We start from the raw sequence: 25,427 nt of genomic DNA on the forward strand, positions 1-25,427 counted from the left end.
GAACTGCTTAAAATGGTTCTTTGATCAAGTTTTTTTTTCAATTTGAAAAATTTTATTCACCATAGGTAAAAAAAAAGATTTTTAATTTCTCTGAAATTGTTTTCTCAATGGCTGCTGAGTGCTGAAAAAACGTTGAGAGTAAAGAGATGAAATATGGATATCTAAATTAAATGGAATCACATTCGTGGAAATTCACTCGTAGCTGCCAATATCAAATTTTTATTGCGTTAAAAAATAATTAGAGAACTGTAAGGGATTGAGGAGACGTCTCGAACGAAAACTAATTTTCAAATTGTTTGCATTCATTTTACTATTTTTTTTGCTCTGTAAAATGATATTCAGTTTTATCTCAGCTGAAAGTGATTATATCATTTGAGATCTGATGAGGTTTGATCAAATCTGGACATTTCCTGGATCAAATTTGACTTGATCAGATCTGGTCAGATCAAAGTTTTTACCAGATTTGAACTGATCTGATCAGACCTGATTCAATTTTATCAGGTCAGGATATTCCCTAAATCTAATTAGAGATCTGCTCAGACCTGATTAGATTTAATGGGAGAGATCTGATTTGATCTGATCAAATCCAATCATTTCCTCCTGAAAATTTCTGTAGAAATAAATATCACATAAGCCGACGGTTCAATTTTTTGGAGTTTTTACGAAGCACACATGATGATAAGTTCCCTACATGGCTTTTGTTCCTATTTTATTTTTTCTTTAAAAATAAAGCTTTAAAAAATGGCGTCCAAGAATTTTTTAAGCTAAAATGAAATCGCGGACGTGGACTTGAAATACATTCCAACTCATACCTCGTACATCACGTCATCATTAATGAATCACGAATAAGACGGGCTCGCGTATATGTGCACAGTTGTTCTCTCCACACGTCGATTAAAAAAAAAAGGAAACTTCTTGTATGTACGTATTCAAAAAATCAGATATCTGCGTGACATTGGCAAAATGTGGGCTTGAATTTCAAGTGTATCGTTCAAGATTCAATTTCACACTATACTTTTCCGACGTTCAAAAATTAAAAGATCGTCAACAGTTTTGAAAATATGAACGAGTCTTTCTTCCAATTATTTGCGATATGTTTAGTTTCGTGTTTTTGTAATTTTTCAGTTCCGGTAAAATCCGAAAATGGTAATTATGGAAATTACTAATAACCCTTATTTATTTCACTGATGGGCAAAAATGACCTGATATAGTAGGTACGTATTTATACTTTTAAAATGTACTTTTACAGCTCTAATTTTCAAACAAAATACCAAACAACTCGATGAGCTGATGAAATATGGAAACGAATTTTGCCAAGATTGCTTAACTGCTTGTCCAGCTTCCTCACAATTGGAAACGTATTTTACCAACTATCATTCGATTTCTAAAAATGCCCTGTTTGTCGAACACATTTATAAGGATCGCGTCTACGCAAGAAATATGGAAATTAATATTTGCGACGAACCATTCAAGCCTATAATTGTTTGGGATACTAGCGAGAAAACACATCGTATTGGTTACGAGGTTATACATATAATGAGATTTATGGCAATACCATTAAAGTAATATTGATCGATGATATCATCATAATGATATTCAAAAACTAATGTTGCAGCTTTACTATAAGAAAACTCAAAACACAAGTTTGAAATGTGATATCTACAGCAGATTTGAAAAAGTAAGATTTTTTATTAATTATTTCATCAGCTATTTAAACCTATAGGTTTTGATCTCATATCTTTCGACTTCGATTTCACTTCTTTTTTTTTTGCGAAGTCCAGCTATTTAGAAAATAATACTTCCAAATGGTTTTGCTTGTCCTCAACCTCGAGGATGAGACTTCATTTAACATTTTCTTAATTTATTATGTTTTGTTGCTCTTTATCCCCTTAACTTCACATAAAATACTGATCTGTATTAAATACTATACCTACAACTACATGCAATTATAATTATGTACAGATTGTATATGGAAAAAAAGAAAGCATACCAAGTACAAGTAGAGATATTAAACGAGTTCGAAAGTACAAAGATGAAGACGGTAATACGGTATTCGAACTACTGAACTACATGAATACAGAATTGGTAATATTAATGTTATTCAAAATCAGAAAAAAATTTCAAATAATGTACATACACGACTCTGTATTCACATTGTCACACTACACAGGTATTTTACTGGATTCCGGTGATATCAATCAAATCCTGGACACCAGTATTAGTTTCGCTTTCGAAATTCAATTATAGACAGATCAGCTTCGAAAAAGACGTTATGAATATTTATAAACCACAAGAAACAATGACCGAATGCAAAGAATATAATTTAGGAGATGGCTGGCAAAAGGTATCCACGAATGAAATGACGAACGAGACATCAAAACTACCACCATGGCCACCTCAAAATGAACCAACACCAACACCATGCAGCAAAACTGATGAAAACTGCAAGCAATTGACTCAAATAATGCCTATGCGATATTTTCACACCACAGCAGCCAAGCTCGCAACTTGCACGTATCTAAACGTAGCACACATTTGGAAAAATATCGCCAATGGTCGATTGAAAAAAATTGACCAATATTTATACGCGGTATATTGGGTAAGAAATCGAATACCTATACCTATCGGAATAACGGTAAATTAACGATAAAATGGGCGAATTTTTCAGAAAAATTGATACCTATACTTTTTTCTAGATATGGGTTACCAATGATATAAAAATCATTTTTGGAATACAAGGCGAATTAATATCAGAAAAAAACTTCTTGGCGGACAGTTCCTACGACGGAATAAGCAATTTATCAAAAAATGAAAGAAATCGAATTTTCCCCACGCCTAAAATAATGTACAGACTAGTCAAATACGAAGTCAAAGGCAACCTATATCAAACCATCGTTGTAATTCATAACAATCCGAGTACTGATGAAGTAACGAGTGAGGATAGAATTTGTCGCGAGGAAGACGAAGTAAAAGGATGGGATAGAATAAAAAACATCGAGGGCGAACCAGGGCTCAGTTATGCTTGTCCTCTGACAAAACAAACTGTGGAAAGAATAACAGTTGCTAAGGATGCGTTTTTGTTGTCTGAGGCACTGGAACTGAACGCTTTTCCAAAGTATGATGCTAATATTGGTGGAATATCTCGCGATGATGAAACCGAGAACATCGAGAAAGAATTTGAGTACATTACTAATCAACTGAAGATTTTTGATTGAATTGAAAAATACCAATTTTTAGTTTAGTTTGTGCTATCAAAAGTCTTTGATTAATTTGTAGGAATTTTTTCTAAGATATTAAGTATGATTTTTTTTTGCAAATAAAGATTTTTAAAAAAACAACATTTTTTAAATGGAAACTCTCACAACCCTTTCGGAGCACCCAAAGTTCAAGTTGAACTTTATTTGAAAGCTCAATTTTCAAGAGCTGTACAAATTTTGTTTTCATGATTTGAAAATTTGGAAAAAAATCTAGAACGCACACATTTTCACGATTTTTTTTCTTTACAATTGAAGAGTGATATTCCAAAACTCGCTTTGTCCATTTTCACAACTTTTCAGGAGAGAGGAAAAACAGTTTCCCTTTAAACGGGTAAATTGGTTTTTTGAGTCGAGTTTAGCACTTTATTTGGGTGGATTTATGATGTAGGAGTGTAGGTATACATTTCATCCACTAAATACTGCTGAAAAAAATTTCAATAAAAATGGACAAATCGCGTTTTGGAACATTATTTTTTTTAAAATTTTTAGTGAATTGGCTATTTAGGTGAGTTTAACACCTCATTTTGGTAGGTTGATGATGTAGGAATGTGAGTTAATACTTCATCTACCAGGTACCACTGAAAACCCAACTTTGATAAAAATGGACAAAGCTAGTTTTGGAATATCACTCTTCAATTATAAACTTTTTGTGAGGAGATTTGCAAAACTATGGGCGTGCGGAGCCCAAAAATTTTGGTCAAAATGTAAAAAAATGGCAAATATCGTGTGACATATCGTTTTTCAAGTTTTCGAGTGCGCTGAATACGAATATCAACTCATTTTTTTCGATTACATCCCTCCAACACCTCCCATTGGCTCCCTAAATTTCCTGAAAGGTGAAAAAACGGTGTGACATATGCATTATTAGATTTTCAGGGGCCCTGAGTACGAATATGAACATATTTTTGACATGGGTATCTTTTTGCGGCGGGGATCTTTCCAAAATTTGCGTGACGCCGACTTTTGAAAACAAAAAAAAACTCTCACCGACTTTTCGTAAAATAAAAATCTTTTACGAACGAATTGATTCACTTTTTCTTAAACATTCATTCGCGAACGAATTGATTCGTATAAGTGATTCGTTTGCAAACGGATCGATTCGTATAAATGATTCGTTCGCGAACGAATCGATTCATTTACTCAATTTTTTGTGAATCATTCACGAACGAATTGAATCATTTTTTTTTGAATCATTCGCGAACGAATTGACTTTTGTTTGTGAATCGTTCGCGAACTAATTGATTCGTATTAGTGACTCGTTCGCGAACGAATCGATTCATATAAGTGACCCGTTCGCGAACGAATCGATTCATTTACTCAATTTTTTGATGAATCATTCGCGAACGAATCGATTCATTTACTCAATTTTTGGTGAATCATTCACGAACGAATTGAATCATTTTTTGTGAATCATTCGCGAACGAATTGACTTTTGTTTGTGAATCATTCGCGAACGAATCGATTCATTTACTCAATTTTTGGTGAATCATTCACGAACGAATTGAATCATTTTTTGTGAATCATTCGCGAACGAATTGATTCGTATTAGTGACTCATCCGCGAACGAATTGATTCATAAATTAAAGAATTGGTCGATTCATTGGCGAATGATTCTTTCAAAAAATTGATCAATTCGTTCATGATTGAATGATTCACTAAAAATTGAGGGTCGTATTATTTTTACGATTTGACTCTTCCAAGCTCCTAAGTCAACTGTTGTTCATGAGGCTCCAACACACTTCTTAAAATCCAGCTCAATCCGGCGCACGCAACGCTCTACAGAAAAAGAGAGTTGAAATTTTCCATTGTAAAAATTAAGGAAAATCGTTGTGTAGAACGCGTTCTTTTTGACGTTGTGTAGAACGCGTTCTTTTTGACAGATGAACAAAAAAATTTGATTTTTCTACTGCAATAAAAATCACAATCAATTCTTGTCTCAAACTTTGGGTTAATTTGAAGCTTGAAGGAGTCAGATCATATAAAAAAATTATTTCAAAGTGATTAGTCCACCTGAAAACCAAAAATAACCAAATGACACGCAGTTGCAGGAGCCGAATGAAAAAAGAAGCTCATATTCGTGATCAGACCTCCCAAAAAACTAGTAAACCATATGCCACACGATTTTTAAGTGAGGACCGTTGAAGATATCGAATAAAAAAAGAGTCGATATTTGTATTCAGCGGTCCTGAAAACGTAAAACACAAAACGCCACACGATATATGTCATTTTTTTTTTACATTTTGACCAAAATTTTGGAAAGCAATCGCATCAAGGATCGAAAAAAAATATTACCTCATGTAATGGACATCACCTTGTAATATAAAAGAACACCAGAGAAGCGAGAATTTTTTTCTTTCAAGAAAAAAAAAACGTGCTTAGGTACATAATAATCTTTTGCGACAATTTTTCAAAAAATTTCCACAAGTGATGGAAATTTATGATAAATACGAAAAAATTTCAATACGCCATTGAAATTCTCATTCGAAAACACATCTGCTGTAGATTGAACATGTGGAAATTGTGGCATATGTGTGTACTTCATCTGCAAAAACCATGAACGAATTTCTTACACACCTACACCTGTATATTATTTGAACAACAGCTCTTGATCGCACCAATGAACAAAAATTTTATGACTTCTTGCATCAGAAGAACACTTATATAAGTAATAATAAGTAATAAATGTAGATGATATCATTCTACGACTCGAATTTCATTCGTTTTTCATTCTTCTTTTCCTCACGTTCAGACATTGCTATTATTCGGAAGAAATGAATTTTCCAATTTTTTTCTCATCATTTGGCATAGTATTTTTGTGCATTAATTACGCCACTGAAGTGAAATCGGCAAAAGGTAAGTAGAAGTGCACTGAATAGGTAGCCCACCTATAGTAAATTCAATGAGTGTATCCATTAAATTTTCATCTACGAGAGCCCTCCATCAAAACACACACTCTTTTATCCATACTTATTTATTTTTTCAGCTTTAATTTACGATTATGCAGCCGGTCTCGATGGTTTACCTGGTAAACTCGTCGAGTTCCAAAACCCCGCCGATTTACAATCATGCAAAACATGTATTATGGCTTGTCCGGCATCTTCAATACCAGAAAAAGAATTCGACAAACGTGATTCTCTTACTGAAAATAGTATTTTTTTTAGAAAACCGGACTCAGATCTCAAAACTGATACTTGTGATGGACAATTCAAGCCCGGGCTGATTTGGAATAAAAAGAAAAAGATATACATCACCGGCTATGAGGTTAATGCATTTTGATGATTGAAAATGCATAGATAAGAATCCAATAATGCATGGCGCACTCCTGGACTGATTCATATTTTATAAATAATTCTTACAGCTCTATTATGACGAAGGACAAGTCGATTTACAATGTGACGAATACGAAAATTTCAGAAAAGTAACTTTTGACCTAACTTATCGTAGGATTGAATGAGAGACGTTTACAAAAATCAACCCTAATAAATCCGTATTCGAAAAAATGTTTAAAATTTTGACCTACTCCATTTTCATTTTTTTCCTAATTAATTTGGAATTTTTTCAACTTTATTTTCAAGGTGCCCGTCGCAGAAATCTTCGATTCCAACCAGAATACTCGGGTATGATTTTTATATTTCACTTAAAATTTCGATCAAAGCTGTGAGAAATTGTTGACATTATAATCTTATTGGAAGCTCTACATCATAGAGAAATCTTTTTTCGATAATGATATGTACTAGTTATGAAAGAAATTTTCATCACAATACATTTGTTTCAAAAAAAAATCATGAAAAATTATTGCATAACTTGGTCACAAATTTACCCCCCAAATGAAATCTTTACAAAAAGGCATGTTTGAAAATATCAGTTTTGGAATTATTAATGTCAGGTAATCTATCAAAATGAGGTAACATTTCGAGAGCAATTCAAAAATTTCAACGAAACTTTTTTGTACGTTTTTGAAGAATTTCAAGACCCAAAGTGGAACATAATTTTCACCTACTTAAATAGTTTAGAATTTCGGTAGAAAATCAAAAATTTCGATTAAAACTTTTTTAAGAATTTCTGCAGAAGTTTGAGATCAAAATTAGGGCAAGATTTTCAGATGTTTTAAAAAAAGGTGTCATGTGACGTATTACAATGGAGTAAAATTTTGTCAAAAATACCAACATTTCATTTTTTTCCCCCTAATCGGGCCATGAGATCCAACAAAATCGGTTAAAACTTTGCAAGGAATAGGTACAAATATGTATTTCGACTAATAGTACGTTTTTGAACTGCATTCATTATCTGATATCTGTCATAAACAGGATACCATCATGAGGCAATACTATAAAGAACAACATTCAAGCAGCGATCGTGTGAATAGATACAAGTGGGGGGAAAATACAATATTTGAGATAATCGATGGGTCGTCAAATCCTCAAAAATGGGTAAGTATACTTGAATAGAATGAAACCGCTTTTCTAGTAGCTATACTCGCTCAACCCCCTCGAAAACCCATCATATTGATTACACTACTGATTTATGATGCTCAAAAAGGTGGTAACGCTAATTTTCATCACATCTCCAAAAAGTTCTCTTATATTGGTCAACAAACTAGTAACCAGTAAGTTTTCCAAAAGTGTACCATGTCTTGGTCTTCAAGTCTGCAGGTTGGCTCCACTCAAACATTACAATACCTCCATTTTATTGAGACTTTGAGTACCCATATCACCCCTGCAAATGCTTTTCAGAACTGCGGTTCTCACTTCATCGACTTGTGTCCAAGGTGTTTCATTTAGGTACTAATAAAATGGTAAATATCGCAAAGGTATTCTTCTTCATACATGTATTGGTAATTCGTGGCAATGGATTCACTAGACAAATCACATTAGCTAATAGAGATGTAATCAATGACGGTAAACCTGACCAAACAATGACTGAATGCAAAGACTTTAATATCGGCGACAGTGGTCAAGCAAGTGAAACTGAAGTTAAAGTAAATACAAAATTTTCTTGAAAATTTGATAGATCAGTTCATACATTAATAAGAATCACACTTCTTTCATAATAGCGCGAATCAACACCACAAGATGAGGATACAGAGATGCTGACGCCACTTCTTTCAAAATTATGTATAAATAATACAAACCCTGTTGACTGCTTAGAAAAAGTACAAATACTCCCAATGCTATTCTTTCACACGTTCGCATCCAAACTGGCCACTTGCACACACTTAAATATAGCATTAATTCCAAAAATTATCGCCGAAAAGCAGTTGAAGAAAGTTGATCAATATCTATACACGATACGTCGGGTAAGGAACCAACATCTTTGGAAAAATACCATCTTTTGTACTTTCAAATGATACCTAAAATAACTACAGAATAATTTTTAAAACTCGATATTTTAGATTTGGCATAGCTTCACAGCTATCACCTTCGGTATAAGTAGAATCCTACCACAAGTGCGAGATGATCCAGAATTATTTTTAGTATATTTACCCGGCACTGCAACAGACTTGAGAGATTTGCCTACAGCACGAGTAGTATTTCGGCACATAGTATACGTAGCAAATTATAGATTCTATCAAGCTCTTATTGTAATACACACTGATCTCACTATAACACCAAACGACTCTAGTAGAATCTGTTCAAAGCAATCAGAGTTGCAAGGATGGGACAGGATAACAAATGAGGATAGTGAAACAGGATTCACCTATGTATGTCCTCTCACCAAAAATATTGTACAACGTTTAGAACTTCCTAAACGTTCAACGGGGCATGATTTTGAATTGAACAAGTTTCCCATACGTACTGGTAAGATTGATGAAGAAATGCCCACTGAGGATGTAACTAAAGAAATTGACGATAAATTGGAATATTTTATCGATGAAGGTGTTTTGGAGCGAATTTAGACTGTAAAAAGTTTATAAATATTTTCGAGATTCATACCTTACTTTGATATTTCTGAAACCTCTATAACTTTTTTCATAAAATTTTCAAAAAATTTACCATTTTTTATTTCAGTTAATTGTCACAATTTTAATGGAGTACCTATTTATTTTATTTAGTTTTAAGCAATTCATTAATTAACGTTCAAACAATACATCCACTTTCTTTCATTGCACATATGAAGAAGATTAGAAGATACTGCAGTCTGACACCAGAAATTTCCAATGTGTCTCTTGAGCAATCAGAAAACAAGCAATAGACAAGTGGAACTCAGCACTAGAGGGAAGAAGCTTCAAGGAGCTACCAAGCTAACCAAGCTTGACGAGAAGGAGAAGGACCCATTTGAACTATTTTTCTTCACGAGTGTTCAATTTGAGGGCTTTAAAAAGTGAAGGGCCACACTACCTATCCAAGTATTAATCTTAATTCACAAAATGTGCTCTTGGAAGATGAGGGTCACAGTACACCAGTGTACAATGGTTGGAACAGCCCAGGCTTTCAACCCTACAACTTCTCACCATTAACTCTCACACCAACAATTCACCGCAACATAGAATGGACTATACAAGCAGCTTTGAGGTCTAGTGCTCCCCAAAACTGATCAACTTTAATAAAACATCGCTAAAAGCTAAGCAGGTAGCAGACGCCTTTGAGAGTCACAAAAACAGAATACAGTTCATTCATGGATCAAAAAACCACCATCAAACTACATACCCATGGGACCATATCGCACCTTGGGAGTAATAAGGTTACATCTCAAAAAAGTGAAATTTTACAGGAGAATGATTTTTTTTTTTTTTTAACTTGATTCATTATTTTCATCAACTTATAATCAATTGTGAGGAATGAATAGCACCTCATTTTAAAGATCTGGTACCCTACCTTCATTTAGCATAAGAACACTTTGAAAAATAAATATGAATATAGTAGTCCCCGCTTAATGGAATTGGTTTGGGCCGAGGTACTTTCAATTCTATTAACCGGGATATTCTAATAAGCGGTCCAATAAAAAAACGCAGAAAAAAATTCGAAATATGCATCCTGTATCTTTGCTTATATGTACATATTATAACCTCGTACTACAAAAATCCTTGGACTTCCTTCAGCATGATTTCCATCATTTTCACAAACAAATTTCCAATTTCTACTTGTACTTATTATATTAGAACGGAGTTGGGACTGGGTATGTTTCATTCTATAAAAAAAGGAATGCTGAAGGGTAAAAACACACTAAAATCCAAATTCTGTTGAAATTTCATCACTTTTTGATGTTTTTAGGAGTCGATTTCAACATTTTTGGTTGTTTAGTTAGGTACATTTAGTCCTCTTATGTTTAGAACGCTTTTTTGGACAATTTTTATAAAATTTTACAAAAATTTCATCATCTTTTTTGCCAATTTTCAATAATTACAAAATAATCTTCATTTTGTGTTTTTATGCCATTTTAACACGTTTAAAACATTTCTTTTCATCCACTTTTTGTTAAGTTTTGTCAAATTTCTGTGATTTTCTCCAACTTTTGAAGATTAATCAATTCTACTTATTAACCAAACTCAATGCTCTTTTTCACTACAATAAACAATAAAATTTACATGTAAGAAGATGCAAGCGTTCCGTCCCAACACATTTCAATTCCATCATCCGAATTATTCTATTAACCGGCGACTACATTAAGCGGGGACTACTGTACTAAAATTGACTTTAGCATCAAAAAAAAAAAAAAAAAACATAATATTTCAATACCCATCACAAATTTTTTTAAATTTCATGTTTTGCACCATCCCCCCTCCCCCCCTCTGAAGACTCATTTTGAGGTTAAGGGTAAAATAAATGCCAAAATCGACTACATCGACCTAAAAAAAAACCCATATCCAACAGCGATCCTTGAATTTATCGAAATTACATGTCTTGAACCACCCCCTTCCCCCTTTCGAGGGATCATTTTGAGGTTAGGGAACAAACAACTGTCAAAATCGACTTCAGCTATTCAAAATTTTACGGATTTTTCTTTAAAATTCGATTTTTGGCCGCCACTTCTTTATTTCGGACCACTGTGTGACGTCGCGCTCCAAATTTTCTGTCGGTGGGAGGGGAGGGGGGGTTGAGTATAAAAATGCCGAACGGAAATTCAAAAAGGCCGGACCGAGAACTAATTAGGGCTCGGAGCAGATATCGTGTTAGGCCCCATTTCTGAAATAGAAGCTATTTTTAGGTTTTTGAGGGGGGGGGTGGTGGTGTCGGAATGAAAATTTTGTGTATGTATTGATGTGGATAGGAAAACATCGATTTGGCCAATTGATACAATATTCAATTGACTTATGAAAATTTTTCTTTTCTTTTTTGGATTTTTGGAGGCCTCAAATATGAAATCTGTTCATTCCAAATTTTTAATGCGAGGAGTTTGCGTTTTGCTTTACTAAATTTTAGAATTGGAATGATGTTTTTTCAAAGAAAGTTAAACAGAACAGGGCGAAAGCTCTTGTAAATTTGTACTTCGAAAGACATAAAAACGATGTTTTCTTTGTGATGAGTTCATTTTTTGGCTTCAAACTTGATTTTTATTATCTAGAAATAATTGTCACCTTGTTCTTGAAAAAGAAAAGAAAACTAGCGCGAGCGAAGCCAAGGCAAAAGCTTTCGCAAATTTGTGTTTCGAGAAGTGAAAAATATGGGTTTCCTTTCATCTCAGGCCCTTATCCGAAATTTGCAATTGATCGTATTTTTAAAATCTCAAGAATTTCGCGTGAAAATTACGAAATTCCCTGACTTTTCCAGGTATTCCAGGAGAGTGGGCACACTGCTATACAGTAGAGACACTAAACGTGTAATTTTTCGTGGCAATTACATATTCAAAAAATTTCAACAATTGATCGAAATTTATGATAAATACGAAAAAATATCAATACACAATTGAAATTCTTATTCTAAAACACATCTGCTATAAATTGAATATGTGGCGATTGTGGCATATACTTCATCTGTAAAAAATTGCATGGGAACGAATTTCTTACACACGTACACCTATACGTTTGAACAATTGTTTTCCTTGATCGCACAAATGAAAAAAAAATTTCATGACTTCATGAACCAGACGAACACCTATGTAAGTACTTAGTAACATGTACATAATAAAAATACGGATAGAATTGTGTAAATAATGCGAGTATCATTCCATGCCTCGAATTTCATTCGTTTTTCATTCTTCTTCTACTCCCGTTCAGACATTGTTGTTATTCAAAAGAAATGAATTTTTCAAATTTTTTCTCATCATTTGCCATAACGTTTTTGTTGATTAATTATGGAATCGAAGTGAAATCAGAAAAAGGTAATTTAAAAAATGCATTAAATAGATAGCCCACCTATAACTGTACAGTAAATTCACCAAGGTCTATAGCTACATGCACTAAATTTTTATGTAGTGACATACGACAACCTTCCAACAAAAAACTCACTATTTTTAAACGATAGTTACTCATTTTTGCAGCATTAATTTACGATTATGCAGCCGCTCTCGATGGTGTTCCCGGTGACCTCGTCGAGTTCCAAAACCCCGCCGATTTACAATCATGCGAAACTTGCATAATGGCTTGCCCAGCTTCCTCAAAACCAGAAAAAGAATTCGACAAAGATGATTCTCTTACCGGAAGTAGTATTTTTCTCAGAAAAACAGACCCAAATTTCCAAATTGATATTTGTGACGGGCAATTCAAACCTGGACTGATTTGGGATGAAAAGAAAAAGTTCTACATGAGCGGTTATGAGGTTAGTACACTCAGATAATTATGCAGTAGATAAGAATCCAGTGCATGGTGTATACTCAATTCTTACACCGATTCATGCATATTTATAAATTAATTCTTACAGCTGTACTATGACGAAGGACGGATCGATTTGCAATTTGACAAATACGAAAATTTCAGAAAAGTAAATTTTGACTCAATTTATTGTACGAATGAATGAGAGAGGTTTATAATATAGAAAAACAAACGGATGGAATCCGTATTTGAAAAAATTCTTAAGAAGTATTGTACCTAAGCCCACCACCAAAAGAATTTTTTTTAAATTTTTGACTTGAACAGAAAAATCTTTTATGCATCTACTCGTACCTCATGTAATTTTTTAAACTTCATTTTCAAGGTGCCCATTGCAGAAATATTCGATTCCAAACTGGATATTCAGGTATGATTTTTATACTTCGTTTAAAATTTTGAGCAAAGGGGTCACCTATTAAAGAAGGCCTATGCAGTGTATCGAAGTAGGTTGATGAAAATTGATAAAACATTTTTACAATAATAGTGAAAATACCTACGTCTTTTCTGATAGGTAAAAACCAACTAAATTTTCTTGGACACAAAAATTTCAACCTACTGAATAGTTTTACGGGCATTCATGATTCAATGTATTCATTATCTGTCATCGACAGGATATCGATATGAAGCAATACTATGAAGAACAACATCCAAGCAGCGATCGCGTGAATAGGTACAAGTCAGGGCGAAATACAATATTTGAGATACTCGATGAATCGTCAAATCCTCAAAAATGGGTATGTGCTCTATCCTTATTCACAATAATAAGAACTTGAAACAGCCTTTCTAGTACATAGCTAACACTAGATCATCCCACGCCCTCAAAAATCCACCCCATTGATTCGACTATTGAAATTTTTGAACGTGAATAATCGATCAAAAATAAATTCATGTTAGACTAGATCCATATTATTTTTTCCTTCCACTTTTCTGAGGATTCATCTCTCTCTCGGTTCATTCCACCTTAATTCGACCAACATTTTCGAGTCAAGTCCTTCGATTTCGCTCATTTTATTTTTACGCGCAATCAGTTTGGTCCAGCCTCCTCCGGTGGGAGGAGGGGGGGGGAGTTCGAAGGGCTTCAATTATTTCAATTATTATCACATTGTCTCGAGGTACTCAACTTCAGCACCGCATGCCTTCAAAGCTATGATACGTTGATCAAAACTGATTTCACAGTTCGAAAGGGCATTGCATTGCAAACTTTTTAAGCATTTTGAAATTTCCAAAAGTTGAAAAATTTGAAAATAACGCCGTAAGCGGGAGCTACCATTTTTTCTGAAAAATTTCCATAGATGTATCTTCTAATGCTTTTTCAAAATATTCAATTTTCGAGATGGCATCTTTTAATGGCGGAGGAGCACCCCTCCCCCAAATTTGGGCAATACTTACAAAAATAAATCTGGGGCATGTGATATATCGAAATATACGTTTTTGGTGACGCTGAACACAAATGTGACGTCAAATTTTTGATTGGACTCCATCCACAGCCCCCAGAACCTCCCCAAATCAGGTAAAAGTTTAAAAAAAAGTGTTTTGTTCGTGTGAAACATGAAATAGTATGTTTTTGGTTACGCTGAACACAAATATGACGTCCGATTTTTGATTAGACCCCATACATGGAAATCATTACCTATTTGTTGGACTTTATATCTATTTGGAGAGGTTCTGGGGGACATGGAGGGGGTCCAATCAAAAATTTGACGTCGTATTTGTGTTCAGCATCTCCAAAAACATACTATTTCATGTGTCGCATGAAAAAAACAATTTTTTGAACTTTTACCCCATTTGGAGCGGTGCTGGGGGTCGTGGAGGGGGTCCAATCAAAAATTTGACACCATATTCGTGTTCAGCGTCACCAAAAACATACAATTCGATATATCACATGCCCCAGATTTTTTTTTGAAAGTTTTGCCCAAATTTGGTGGAGGGGGTGGTCCCTTCCCATTAAAATATCCCATCTCGAAAATTGAATATTTCGAAAAAACATCAAAAGGTACATCTATGGAAATTTTTTCAGAATTTTATTTGATAATTCCCACTTACAGCGTAATTTTGAGATTTGAACTTTCAATTTGAAAGTTCAACTTTGAACTTTTGAAAATTTCAAAATACTTTAAAAGTTCAAAATGCAATGCCCTTTCGAACTGTGAAATCAGTTTTAATCAAAGTGTCGTAGCTTTGGAGGCATGCGCTGCTGAAGTTGAGCACCTCGAGACAATGTGAAAATAAATTGAGGCCCCTCACCCGCCCCGTGAGGGAGCTGAGACCAAACTGATTGCGGGTTTGGGTTTCTTACTCATTGAATCACTGTTTCCACCTTTTTGTGCACCAAAAATTAGCTGAAAAAGTTGGAAAATTACAAAATGTTTTTTTATTATTTATTTTTTTTAAAATCGAGAGGCAGTTCTCACTTCGTCTCGATTTGAGTTCAAGGTATTTCATACAGGTACTAATAAATTAATATTAAATATCGCAAAGGTATTTTTCTTTATTCGAGTATTAGTAATTCGTGGAAAAGCATACACCAGACAAATCACATTAGCTGATAGAGAAGTAATCAAAGTTGATAAACCTGACCAAACGATGACCGAATGCAAAGACTACAGCATCGGCGATGATGGTCAAACAAGTGACACTAAAGTAAGTAGGTACCTCTACACGCAGCTACCTAACTACCAACAAGTAAAAACAGAATTTTCATAAAAGTTTAATAGACTAGTTCATACATTAATAAAAATCACATTTTTTTTCATAATAGCGCGAAGCAACACCACAAGACGATACACAGGCGACTCAATTTCTTTCAAAATTATCTGTAAACCCTGAAAACCGCTTAGAAAAAGTACAAATACTCCCGATGTTATTCTTTCGCACGTTCGCATCCAAACTGGCCACTTGCACACATTTAAATATAGCATTAATTCCAAAAATTATCGCCGAAAATCAGTTGAAGAAAGTTGATCAATATCTATACACGATACATCGGGTAAGGAACCAAAACTCTGGTAAAATTTACCATCTGAACTCTTACTTTCAATTCAATGAAAAAATAACTACCTACAGCATATTATGTAATTTTTAATAACCTTATTCGATATTTCAGATTTGGCATCGTACCACAATTATAACCTTTGGTGTAAGTAAAATCATACCACGATGTCGATATGACCCTGAAACACAACTCAAAGGTTCCTATACAGTAGAATCATTATATTTACCTATACCTGGCTCTGCAACAGACCTAAGAGATTTCCCTACAGCAGGAATAGTATTTCGGCTCGTGCAATACGTAGCCAATGGGAGACTCTATCAAGCTCTCATTGTAATTCACACTGATCTCACTGCTAAACCAAGCAACTGTAGCAGAATCTGTTCGAAGCGATTAGAGTTGCAAGGATGGGGCAGGATAACAAATGAGGATAGTGAAACAGGATTCACCTATGTATGTCCTCTCACGACAGATATTGTACAACGTTTAGAACTTTACATAAATTCCACTGGGTTGGATCTCCAATTGACCAAGTTTCCCATACGTACTGGCAACAAGTATGAAGAAATGTCCACTAAAGATGTAACTAAAGACATTGATGATAAGTTGAAATATTTTATTGATGAAGGTGTTTTGGAGAAAATTTAGTCTGTAAAAATGTTTATAAACTTTCTCGAGATTTGTACCTAAATTTGATTTTTTATTTGAAAGTAAATTTTTATATAATTTTAACGAAGTATTCAACTGGTTTTTAAGCAATTCAATAATAAATGTTCAGACAATACATCCACTTTCTTTCATGGTATGACGAAGACACTAATAGGCAAAATGGCCGTGTTCCCAGATTTGGAAAATTATGACGGCTTATTGTTGGATACCCTGCGAGGGCACAGGTTGTTGTTGCTAGATGTAGTCTCTAGGTAGTAGCTCGGATCATCAAGAGGAGCCAGTCCCTCAGGACAGATGAGAAGGCAAAGACAACACCAGGGGTATTCTGTGCATCCACATCGTGCGGGGTGGTAACATGTTGCTGTTCGATGGATTCGGAATTGATAAACATGGCTAAAGCAGAATTCTCCAGTGGGTGGAATGACAGGGAGGAGTGGCAAGTCAAAGGCTAATCCTCTACATAAATACGGATTACAAACAAGAATGCATAAGAGCTGCAGAACACCAACAACTCACTCGTTCCAGCCCCAGGGAAGCGCAAGAGCTTCAGAGTGAGAAGGTGAATACCAGCGCTTAAAAACTGGCAAATTCGGCTATGGGAGTAAACCCCAACAGAAAATCATGGTGGAAGGCAATGGGAAACCAAAACCATTACATTTCCCTAGAATTATATGGACATCAATTTAGCATTGATCCTAAGTCTCCGTCAGGCTGATCTTCATCCGCCAAGGCAGCCGGATAGGGTGCTAAGAATATGCAGAGTCAAAATCAAAACAAGGCAGAACAACATCAACATTGCAATCTGTAATGTGAGAACTTTGTACAAAATTGGAAAACTCGCTAATGTAATTATGGAAGCCAGGAGATTACAAATCCACGTATTATGAAATAAGCGAGACCCGATGGACTGGAAATGGTAGAAACCAGGTAGATAAAGATTAACAACAAACTCACCGGCCAACTCTCCCTTCAAGACCCTGAAAGAAACTATCAGATAGGTACGCTAGAAACCGGCTAATATAGATGGAAATATACGCTATCTCCTGTAAAGGAGTGCAACTATAACAACGACAATTGTTGGGTAACTCCAAAAAAAAATTTCAAGCAAAATTCCCACCCCTCAACCCACACCTCTCGGAACGCGTTTTTTGTGAGAAAAATTCTGTATCCATGAGTAGTGGAGAGAAAATTCTGGTACCATGTGGAATGTGTAGGGGAAGCCTGGGCCTTCCAACACAGTTTTTTTTCTCAAAATTTTCCATCATAGTGGTGGGGGTAAAATTGACAAAAGAAAACTTTGAACCACCACAGCTCCGAATTGAAGCGTTGGGCACAAAAACCGTTTTAGCCAAAATATGTCTTTTTACATACAATTACTTTCTTCCTACCAATCCATAAAATTAAAATTCTGTCTGCAAAAAGCCTCATATTTTGTCAAAATGTTCATCTACTGAAGTTAGCAAGGATTGCAATCATGAGCTCTGTGAATAAAAAAATACGTACCTACTACAAATGTGATGCGCTCTGTGAAATGGGACCACAAGTCGGAAAATGAAATTGTTCAGTACATTAAAATAATCGAATTGTGATGACAAATATCGATTTTCAGGTTTTGTTATATTTTGAAAGAACACACTTCTAAGAACTTGTGTACAAATTTTCAGCGCAAACTATTGGTTAGTTCGTCCGTAATTATGTGTTATAAAAGCGCATATCAGATTTTTAAAAAGGATCACAAGTCGGTAATCACGTTTTGGTGATGTTTTTCTGCTCTTTCCTGTTATTTATGTTAGTTTCACAATAAAATTAGTTGTATACAATTAGAAAACCCATTTTTAAAAATGTTTTTGGTGGCTGGGTGACTGTGGTGACAGCTTGGCACGCCGAAGGTCGCAGGTTCGAGTACAGCTGCCGGCAAAAATTGTAAAAAATTTTTTTCACTCATTTCTGTTTCAAGTCGTGAGTTTTTGTAAAATTATCATTTTTTACACATTTTTACGTTTTTTTTTCAAATTTCTTGCGTCATTTTCCTACTTTTGGTGAGTAATGAATTTATGCATGCCTTGCATAATATCAGAACCATCCATCCATATAATGTATTTTTTTTTACTGCATCGCATGGTACCCAGGATACACATATTAAAATTTCAGATCGATATGTAAAGTGGTGTAGAGGGTACTTGGGACTCCATGTTACCACTCTACAGTGGTAATTTGATGCCCAGGCCGGAGGCTGCACTGAGCCAGATGCAACGCCATCTGGTGGACTGGTTCAGGGAAGCTGACGGCCGAGAGTAAGATACAGAGTAGCTTCGCAGTTTCCTAATTCTTTCTCACCGAGCAGTATCTAGTTTTCACGCTGACTTATACAGCTTTTATAGGAAACGCCCTTTAGCAGAATCTTTCGCTTTGTTGAATGGTAATGATTGTACATTGTAGCAACATGTACTGTATGTCGTTTCATGTGCTTGAATAAATATTCAGAGTAAATTGCTTTGGCCATTTATTGTGTTGGTATTTATAAGAGTACATTTGTGTGTGGTAGAACTGAGATAGGTATTTCTATACCTTGGGACTTTTGGTCTAAACGGCCTTATCAACTTCGGTGGCCTCTGAGCCAGGTGGTGTTTGAGTCAGAGGACTTCGAAAGAGAAAGTTAAGGTTTTACCATTACAGTGGTTTTGAAGTAAAAAAATAATATATGCTCGGAAACTCAAAAAAACTTTGAACTGATTTTTCTCAAAAAGCATTTTTCCAAAATTAAAACTTTGAGGCGCCGTGTCTCGGGTATTTTTCAACCAATTTTCAATATTTTTATCTCAGAATGTTCGGAATGAAGTCCTCTAATAATTAAGCAAAAAAAAATCAATTTCGATTTTTCCGACTTGACAAATTCAAGTTGAGGTCAAAGCAATTCAGTTACAATTCCCACATTCTTTTCAAATTTAAACACGTCTCCACAATGCTTGGAAAAAAAAAACTTCAAAATGAAAATATTGCAATGTCAAACTCACAAAAAGTTACCAAGAATGGGCAAATTACCCAAAAATTGTTCAGATCTTCAACTCAAAATCAGTAAATGCAGAAAATACAAATTTCAATATTTCAATTTTCAAGTTTTAATAAAATCTGTTTCAAATCCAAAAAGTACCTATGTACCATACACAGACACACGTGTTCAACAAATCTTACCAAAATTCAAAAACTTTGAAAAAAAAATCCCAAAATTGTACTAAAAAGTCATCTAAAATTCATTGTAGATCATGAATTGGTTCAAAATCAGATAGTGTTGTCCCAAAATCAAGAGGTAATTTACGCAATTGTAGAAAAATCAGGTCAACGTCTCATGACAGTATGAATTAAAAAAAGTGATTCCAAAAATAGTCTAATGATAAATTATACCTACTTACAATTTATATTTTTTAAATGGAAATTACAAACCATAAAAAATTGACCAATTTTATTCCAAATTTGGCTTGCCAGTGGAGGAAAAAATTTTCTGACCAAAACTGACCAGTGAAGAGGAATAAGTAAATCGTTTGAAAAAACAATTTTTTAGCATTTTTGAAGGTCCTTTACCCATACTAAATATTCTGAAAAAAATTGTACGTTGCGTATCTTATCTATAGATGTGATAAACATATAGGTACATATCATTTTATTTTTACAAGTTGCACATTTTTTTCTTGGGTCAGAATTTTCCTATTTTTAAAGAGGACTAAAAAAAATGAATATGTAGAAAAGGAAATCGAGAGGCAAAATATAGAATTACGTACGAAGATTGATTTTAGAAATGGAATACGCAGCCCTTTGTAAATATAATGATATTATGTACCACTTGGTGATACTTGCATAAGCTGAATACTCTGAGAATATTACTTACCCCGGCTGGAGGCTATACCAATTATATCACACAATAAATCAAATGTAGTCACGTGTAAGACACTATGTATTAAACGTAAAAGAATAAACACAATTAAATACCTTTGAAGAAGGTTTTTAGTATCAACACGATACTTTACACTTAACACTAATTACTTATAATTAAACACAATTAAAACTAATATAATACGCTTTCTTGCCAATTATGGCTATGATACACCACCGAGATTATACCGCGTCAACACGTCCGATCACTACGTACCTCAACAATATAACAATCGGCCGCAGCGCCGCTCCGTGGGCTTGTAGCCCTGTGTCGCGACGCTTGATCAGTGTTACCAACACATATACTTAACCCTATATAACCCTTACAGGTCCGGCATATCTCCCCTCTATCATATGCCCCTGCGTGGCTTTACTCAATGAGTATAACCAGTCGTGGAAAGCACGGATAAGAGAGAGAAAGATATGTCGAAGCTGTAAGGCTGGTCCCTGTGGGAGCAGTCTCTGCCCCTCGTGGTGTTCCACTGTGGGAAATTCGAGGCAGAGTAAATCCAAATTTAGCCCACTGTGCGCGTAGCAATACCCCCAAAGCTCCCCTTCGCGACCCTGCACCACCCGCTGTCGCATCCGAAGATACGAGCAGCGAATAAGGACAGAATACGCGAAGTTGAAAACATTGGGTAAGTATGAACTATCTAGCGACAGAATACAAAAATAAAGACTTTTTCCCTATTCTACTAATTTTTTCAAACTCCAGAATCAAAATGGATAGACGAGACAAAAATTAGACTAGCGAACCGAATGTCTGGTTACTGTGAACCAACGTAGAAGGTACGTGTCGTCTACCTGTGGTAGTGAGTCGTGGTGAAACTCGAGTGTGAAAAATTACAAAAAACTTAGAACTTCTAAAAATTATAATAAGTTTACAAAAAATTAGGACTGTTTTGATGTGTCGAAAATACAAAACTTATGAAATAATATAACTGATTTGTCAAATCTTACAAAATAAAACTAAATCTAATCAGTCCTTTCGAAAATAAAAATCTTATAGATAAACAAAAATTAATCAGTCTGTGACCGAATCAAAATTACATGTAATCATAATACAACAATCAGCATAATATATCAATCGAAAAATACAACGTAGCGAGTAAAATAATCGAACCAAAAGAAAGATGATAATCGTCGAGTGTTAAAGTTGACTTCTTCGAATACATATAACGACGTTGAAATAAAACGTTGGCGGAATGTTACCTCGCCTTGGTTGCGATGATGCCAAGTCAGTGGCGACTATGATGGTACTTCGACGATTGCTGTTAAAAAATTTTGATTAATAAAGTACCCTGTGGGTAGTTATTACAAAATGTCGATTTCTTTCGCTGTGCGAATAGATACGAAAATAGTTCGACTCATTTTTTGAAGTTTTACGTTAGTCCACTCGATTTTGAAAAATTAAACAAAGTTCAAAACTATAAAAAATAAATAAGACTTCGAGTGGAAGATTTTTTAAGAAAAATACTGGTGAAATTGGTCCCTAGGTTCAAACCTTTTTTGAATTTATCAGTACCTACTTTTAATCGGGTAGGTATTTACAATTTTGCGATTGACATTGTAATTTCAAAAATAGCCAAAATTTCTATCTTTTCTGAGTCGTACGTAGTTGTTAATTTTCACCAGATTTTATGTATTAGACTGTGTCTAAGTCGTGTTTACGATTGTATCGTATTAGCTCTCTGGCATGTCAGCATCTTCGTGGTTGATTGTAGCGTTTACACTATCTTTGTCGCTGTTCGTTTCGCCTTGTTGGCGTTGAGGTTTCGGTGTACTAGTAAGGAAGTTTGCTGCATTTTGCGACTTATTCGGCGATGATCCTGTTGATCCTTGCGTCGTATTTATCGGCGCCTGTGGCGTACTAGGGTTGGACGTTGAAGGGTATTCTGAAAATGGAACCGTTCCTGGTAGAACAGTCGTTTCCACTCCTTCTTCCATTTTTTCAGGTGTATTTGGGCTGTGTCCAGTGTACTCAGTTTTTCCATCTCGCAAAATGGTGAAAGCTGGTTTATCGACCGTTGGGGGTAGCCCTTGGTGTTTTGCAACTTGGTTGTTGACAAATGGTTGCATTTGTTGAGTTTCAGGAGCATGTTGCTTAATTGTTTGATTTAACTCTTCGTAGGCTTGGTCAAATCTTGTCGTCGAAATATTCATCATTTGTTGTCCTCCAGGTACTTCAACCATCTTTTGTACCGTTTCCGGTGTGGTTTCAATACCTTCCATTGCAACGTGTTGTTGCGCTTGTTGCGCTTGTTGAACGTTGAACTGCTCCAAGTTGGCTTGACTAAGTCCAGCGTTTACGAGTATATTGTCGTTAGCTCCAGCTTGTTGCTGACCAATCGGTATATAGTCCGTTCCTGGACTTTCGAATTGTAATTCGGCTTGTTTTTCCGGAAATTCATCGTCTTGTGGAACGAAATGTTGAGATGATTGCGAGTATTCCGAAGAATTATCATCGTCGTAATATTGGAAGGCGTCTTCTTCCCCTTCGTTCTCTTCACGTTCCCGCTCTTTCGGATCTTTTGGCGGCATGATGAGGTCGTCGCGGATTGCGAATACGTAATCGTGATAGACCTCTGGTTCAAACCACGGTCCGAAATCGTCCATGTTCGGTCGCATGTTGCCGAAAAAGTTTTCAGGTCCCATTATCTCTACTATACCATTGTAGGTTCTAGACCAAGAGTCTGTAAATACCTTCGTGTAAGCCTCTACGAGCTGCTCATTCTGGTCAGGGAAATACATCAGCGGCATAATGTAGATTTCTCTTACATTATACTTTCGCATTAGTCTTAGTAGTACCGCATAATGATCGCGGAAAGTCCTCGCAGACATGCCATTAAACATATCCCAGTTTCCAATCGAGTACATGACTCGTGGTGGTGCGTGTTTTAGCTTCGTTAACGTATCGATGAGGTCAACGATACTCAAATCACGTCGGTATAGTCCTGGATGTAATGCTTGTAGCATATTCTCTCGTAGTCGTAGCATATACTGGACCATTCCCCAGATATACCCATCTCCCATCATTAGGACATCTTGAGCTGCAATTGCAGTGTATACGCCGTTTGTGGCTTGATTGTTAAACGTCGCAAGAAGTGAATATCGACAAGGATAGAATTGTAGTGGAAAAAATGGAAATAAAGTCGTTGCTTTTATCGCATATCGTCGAAAAAATCGATCGTGTTCTCGTTTCGTCTGTGCGAAAGGTCCTTTACGATCACGTTCCTGTTTGCTTCGACTTTTTGTCTGTTGAGTTCGATAAATGCTGCGTGTTTGTGTCGATGGCGTGTGTAGCGCAGGTGGTATCAATTTGCCTTGATCGTCGTATTGTGGTACCTGGTCCATAACCGAAACGTGAGGAGGTACCTGGTCAGGTCTGGCTGCTGCCAGATTTACGTTGGCATTTGGTGCCATTTGCTGCTGTGCTGCTGCGGCACGTTGTTGATTTGCTTTCGACATTCGAATGTTGCCGGGGGATACTCCTCTTGGTAGCCGTGGCGGCGGCATTTGATGTTGTAACATCTGTTGTTGTGAATTGTAAGTTGGAGTCGGAGCTCTGCCTCTTATCGCTGGGTTTGGCGCAAAGCTCTTCTGAATATTGCCTGTTGGCAAATTTTGACCTTGTGTACTTTTTAGTGGTGGTCTGTATTCGTGTATCGGACGTTGAATATTTTCGAAGTCAGGTTGGATTGCAGCTGCAGCTGCGTAGGACGCTGGTGACGATGTTGATGTACCAGGTTGGTTTGTGTTATCAGATTGAACTGATAATACGTTCGCAGCTGTGCTGAGAATAACGGATGCGTCGTCAGCGTTTCTCGCTGGTGTAGTCGATCTTGATCGTGATCGATTCTCATTAGCTTTAGATAAAGCTAATTGGTAAAGGCTTTTAGTCTTAGCGAGTTGAGTTTTTGTACTCGTAAGTTCTGCCTGTAGCTTCGCTACCAAGGCTTGGGTTTGCGCAATTTGTTGCTCACTAGTGGCGTGACTATCCTGCCAGAATTGAGCTTCAATTTCCACCGTCGCGTTTGCCAGCGCACGTAAGTCTAGCGCTTGTAGCGTTGTCTGCATTAAGTGAAATTGTGAGGCGTAAAGCGTCTTGTTACACTGAGCGCGTGGGCAGAGGACCATTTGTTGTCCGTTGGCATTTGCCTCATTGCACATGTCTCTTACGCATGCTGCGTGGAATACGTGTTTGCAGTCACTTGTTGCGAGTATGGTGGCGGCGTCCTTTAGGTCTGCCGTGATCGCCGGTTTGAAGATTACGAGTTGGCATTTTTCGCACGTTAGTGCTGGAAGCGACGACATCTGTGAAGCAAAATGAAACGAAAAATACGCGGTAAATTCGGCACTTGTTCACGGATGTTTCGATTTTACGTAAATAAAGTCATGCATTAAAAAGCAAAATAAATATGTGTTGTTATTTACACTCACCGTCTTCGTCGTTATTAGTACTTTTCGTACTTGAAGTTGGCTCGTCTGGTCCAGGTTTAGCCTCTTTCACGATTTTTCGTGCAATTCTGATCCAGTCACCGGGTTTGGTGGCAAGCCCGAATCGTTGTGTGTGATATGCACAAAAATCGCGGTTCTGAGTGGCTAGTACTTCGGATTCGTCAACGTTCGGATTTGTCGACACTTTCCACTGCGGGTCTATGTCCGCGAGCCGTTTTTCGATCGGTGGAAATTCGTAGACTTTCTCACCTTCCGACATTCGCACTCACGATTATAAGTTAAGCTTTCGAGCTCAAGAGTATAAAATAAATCGCACTTTACACAAAAAATGTGGTCGTGACTTGAATCGCACGTCTCACTACCGAGCGCACTTTGGATTCCG

At 36.0% G+C, this 25,427-nt stretch overlaps 3 protein-coding genes across 3 annotated transcripts in view; 2 read left to right on the top strand and 1 right to left on the bottom strand.

Moving 5' to 3' along the window:
* LOC135847150 (uncharacterized) overlaps positions 1 to 25,427 on the bottom strand; it is a 68,581-nt gene that overhangs the window by 23,979 nt on the left and 19,175 nt on the right. The gene's annotated exons all lie outside the window — the stretch shown is intronic.
* On the top strand, positions 876 to 3,252 carry LOC135848904 (uncharacterized). The gene is made up of 6 exons (XM_065368993.1): positions 876 to 1,146; positions 1,250 to 1,524; positions 1,616 to 1,678; positions 1,963 to 2,085; positions 2,171 to 2,599; positions 2,697 to 3,252. Exons 1-6 carry the CDS (start codon positions 1,062 to 1,064, stop codon positions 3,213 to 3,215), a joined length of 1,494 nt encoding a protein of 497 aa, XP_065225065.1. The 5' UTR covers positions 876 to 1,061; the 3' UTR covers positions 3,216 to 3,252.
* LOC135848389 (uncharacterized) lies at positions 12,409 to 15,721 on the top strand. The gene is made up of 7 exons (XM_065368290.1): positions 12,409 to 12,515; positions 12,675 to 12,952; positions 13,055 to 13,114; positions 13,328 to 13,369; positions 13,614 to 13,736; positions 15,481 to 15,642; positions 15,695 to 15,721. Exons 1-7 carry the CDS (start codon positions 12,434 to 12,436, stop codon positions 15,719 to 15,721), a joined length of 774 nt encoding a protein of 257 aa, XP_065224362.1. The 5' UTR covers positions 12,409 to 12,433.

This window comes from Planococcus citri, chromosome 5 (genome assembly GCF_950023065.1).
Source record: "Planococcus citri chromosome 5, ihPlaCitr1.1, whole genome shotgun sequence".
In the NCBI taxonomy this organism is placed as follows: Eukaryota; Metazoa; Arthropoda; class Insecta; order Hemiptera; family Pseudococcidae; genus Planococcus; species Planococcus citri.

What these genes read in the sequence shown, in the direction of transcription:
- LOC135848389 (XM_065368290.1), top strand. Translation starts at nt 12,434, where the DNA reads ATGAATTTTTCAAATTTTTTCTCATCATTTGCCATAACGTTTTTGTTG. An exon ending in CGAAGTGAAATCAGAAAAAG is followed by an intron (nt 12,516 to 12,674) that starts GTAATTTAAAAA and finishes TCATTTTTGCAG; the next exon opens with CATTAATTTACGATTATGCA. An exon ending in CGTCAAATCCTCAAAAATGG is followed by an intron (nt 13,737 to 15,480) that starts GTATGTGCTCTA and finishes AATATCGCAAAG; the next exon opens with GTATTTTTCTTTATTCGAGT.
- LOC135848904 (XM_065368993.1), top strand. Translation starts at nt 1,062, where the DNA reads ATGAACGAGTCTTTCTTCCAATTATTTGCGATATGTTTAGTTTCGTGT. An exon ending in CACATCGTATTGGTTACGAG is followed by an intron (nt 1,525 to 1,615) that starts GTTATACATATA and finishes CTAATGTTGCAG; the next exon opens with CTTTACTATAAGAAAACTCA. An exon ending in ACTACATGAATACAGAATTG is followed by an intron (nt 2,086 to 2,170) that starts GTAATATTAATG and finishes CACACTACACAG; the next exon opens with GTATTTTACTGGATTCCGGT.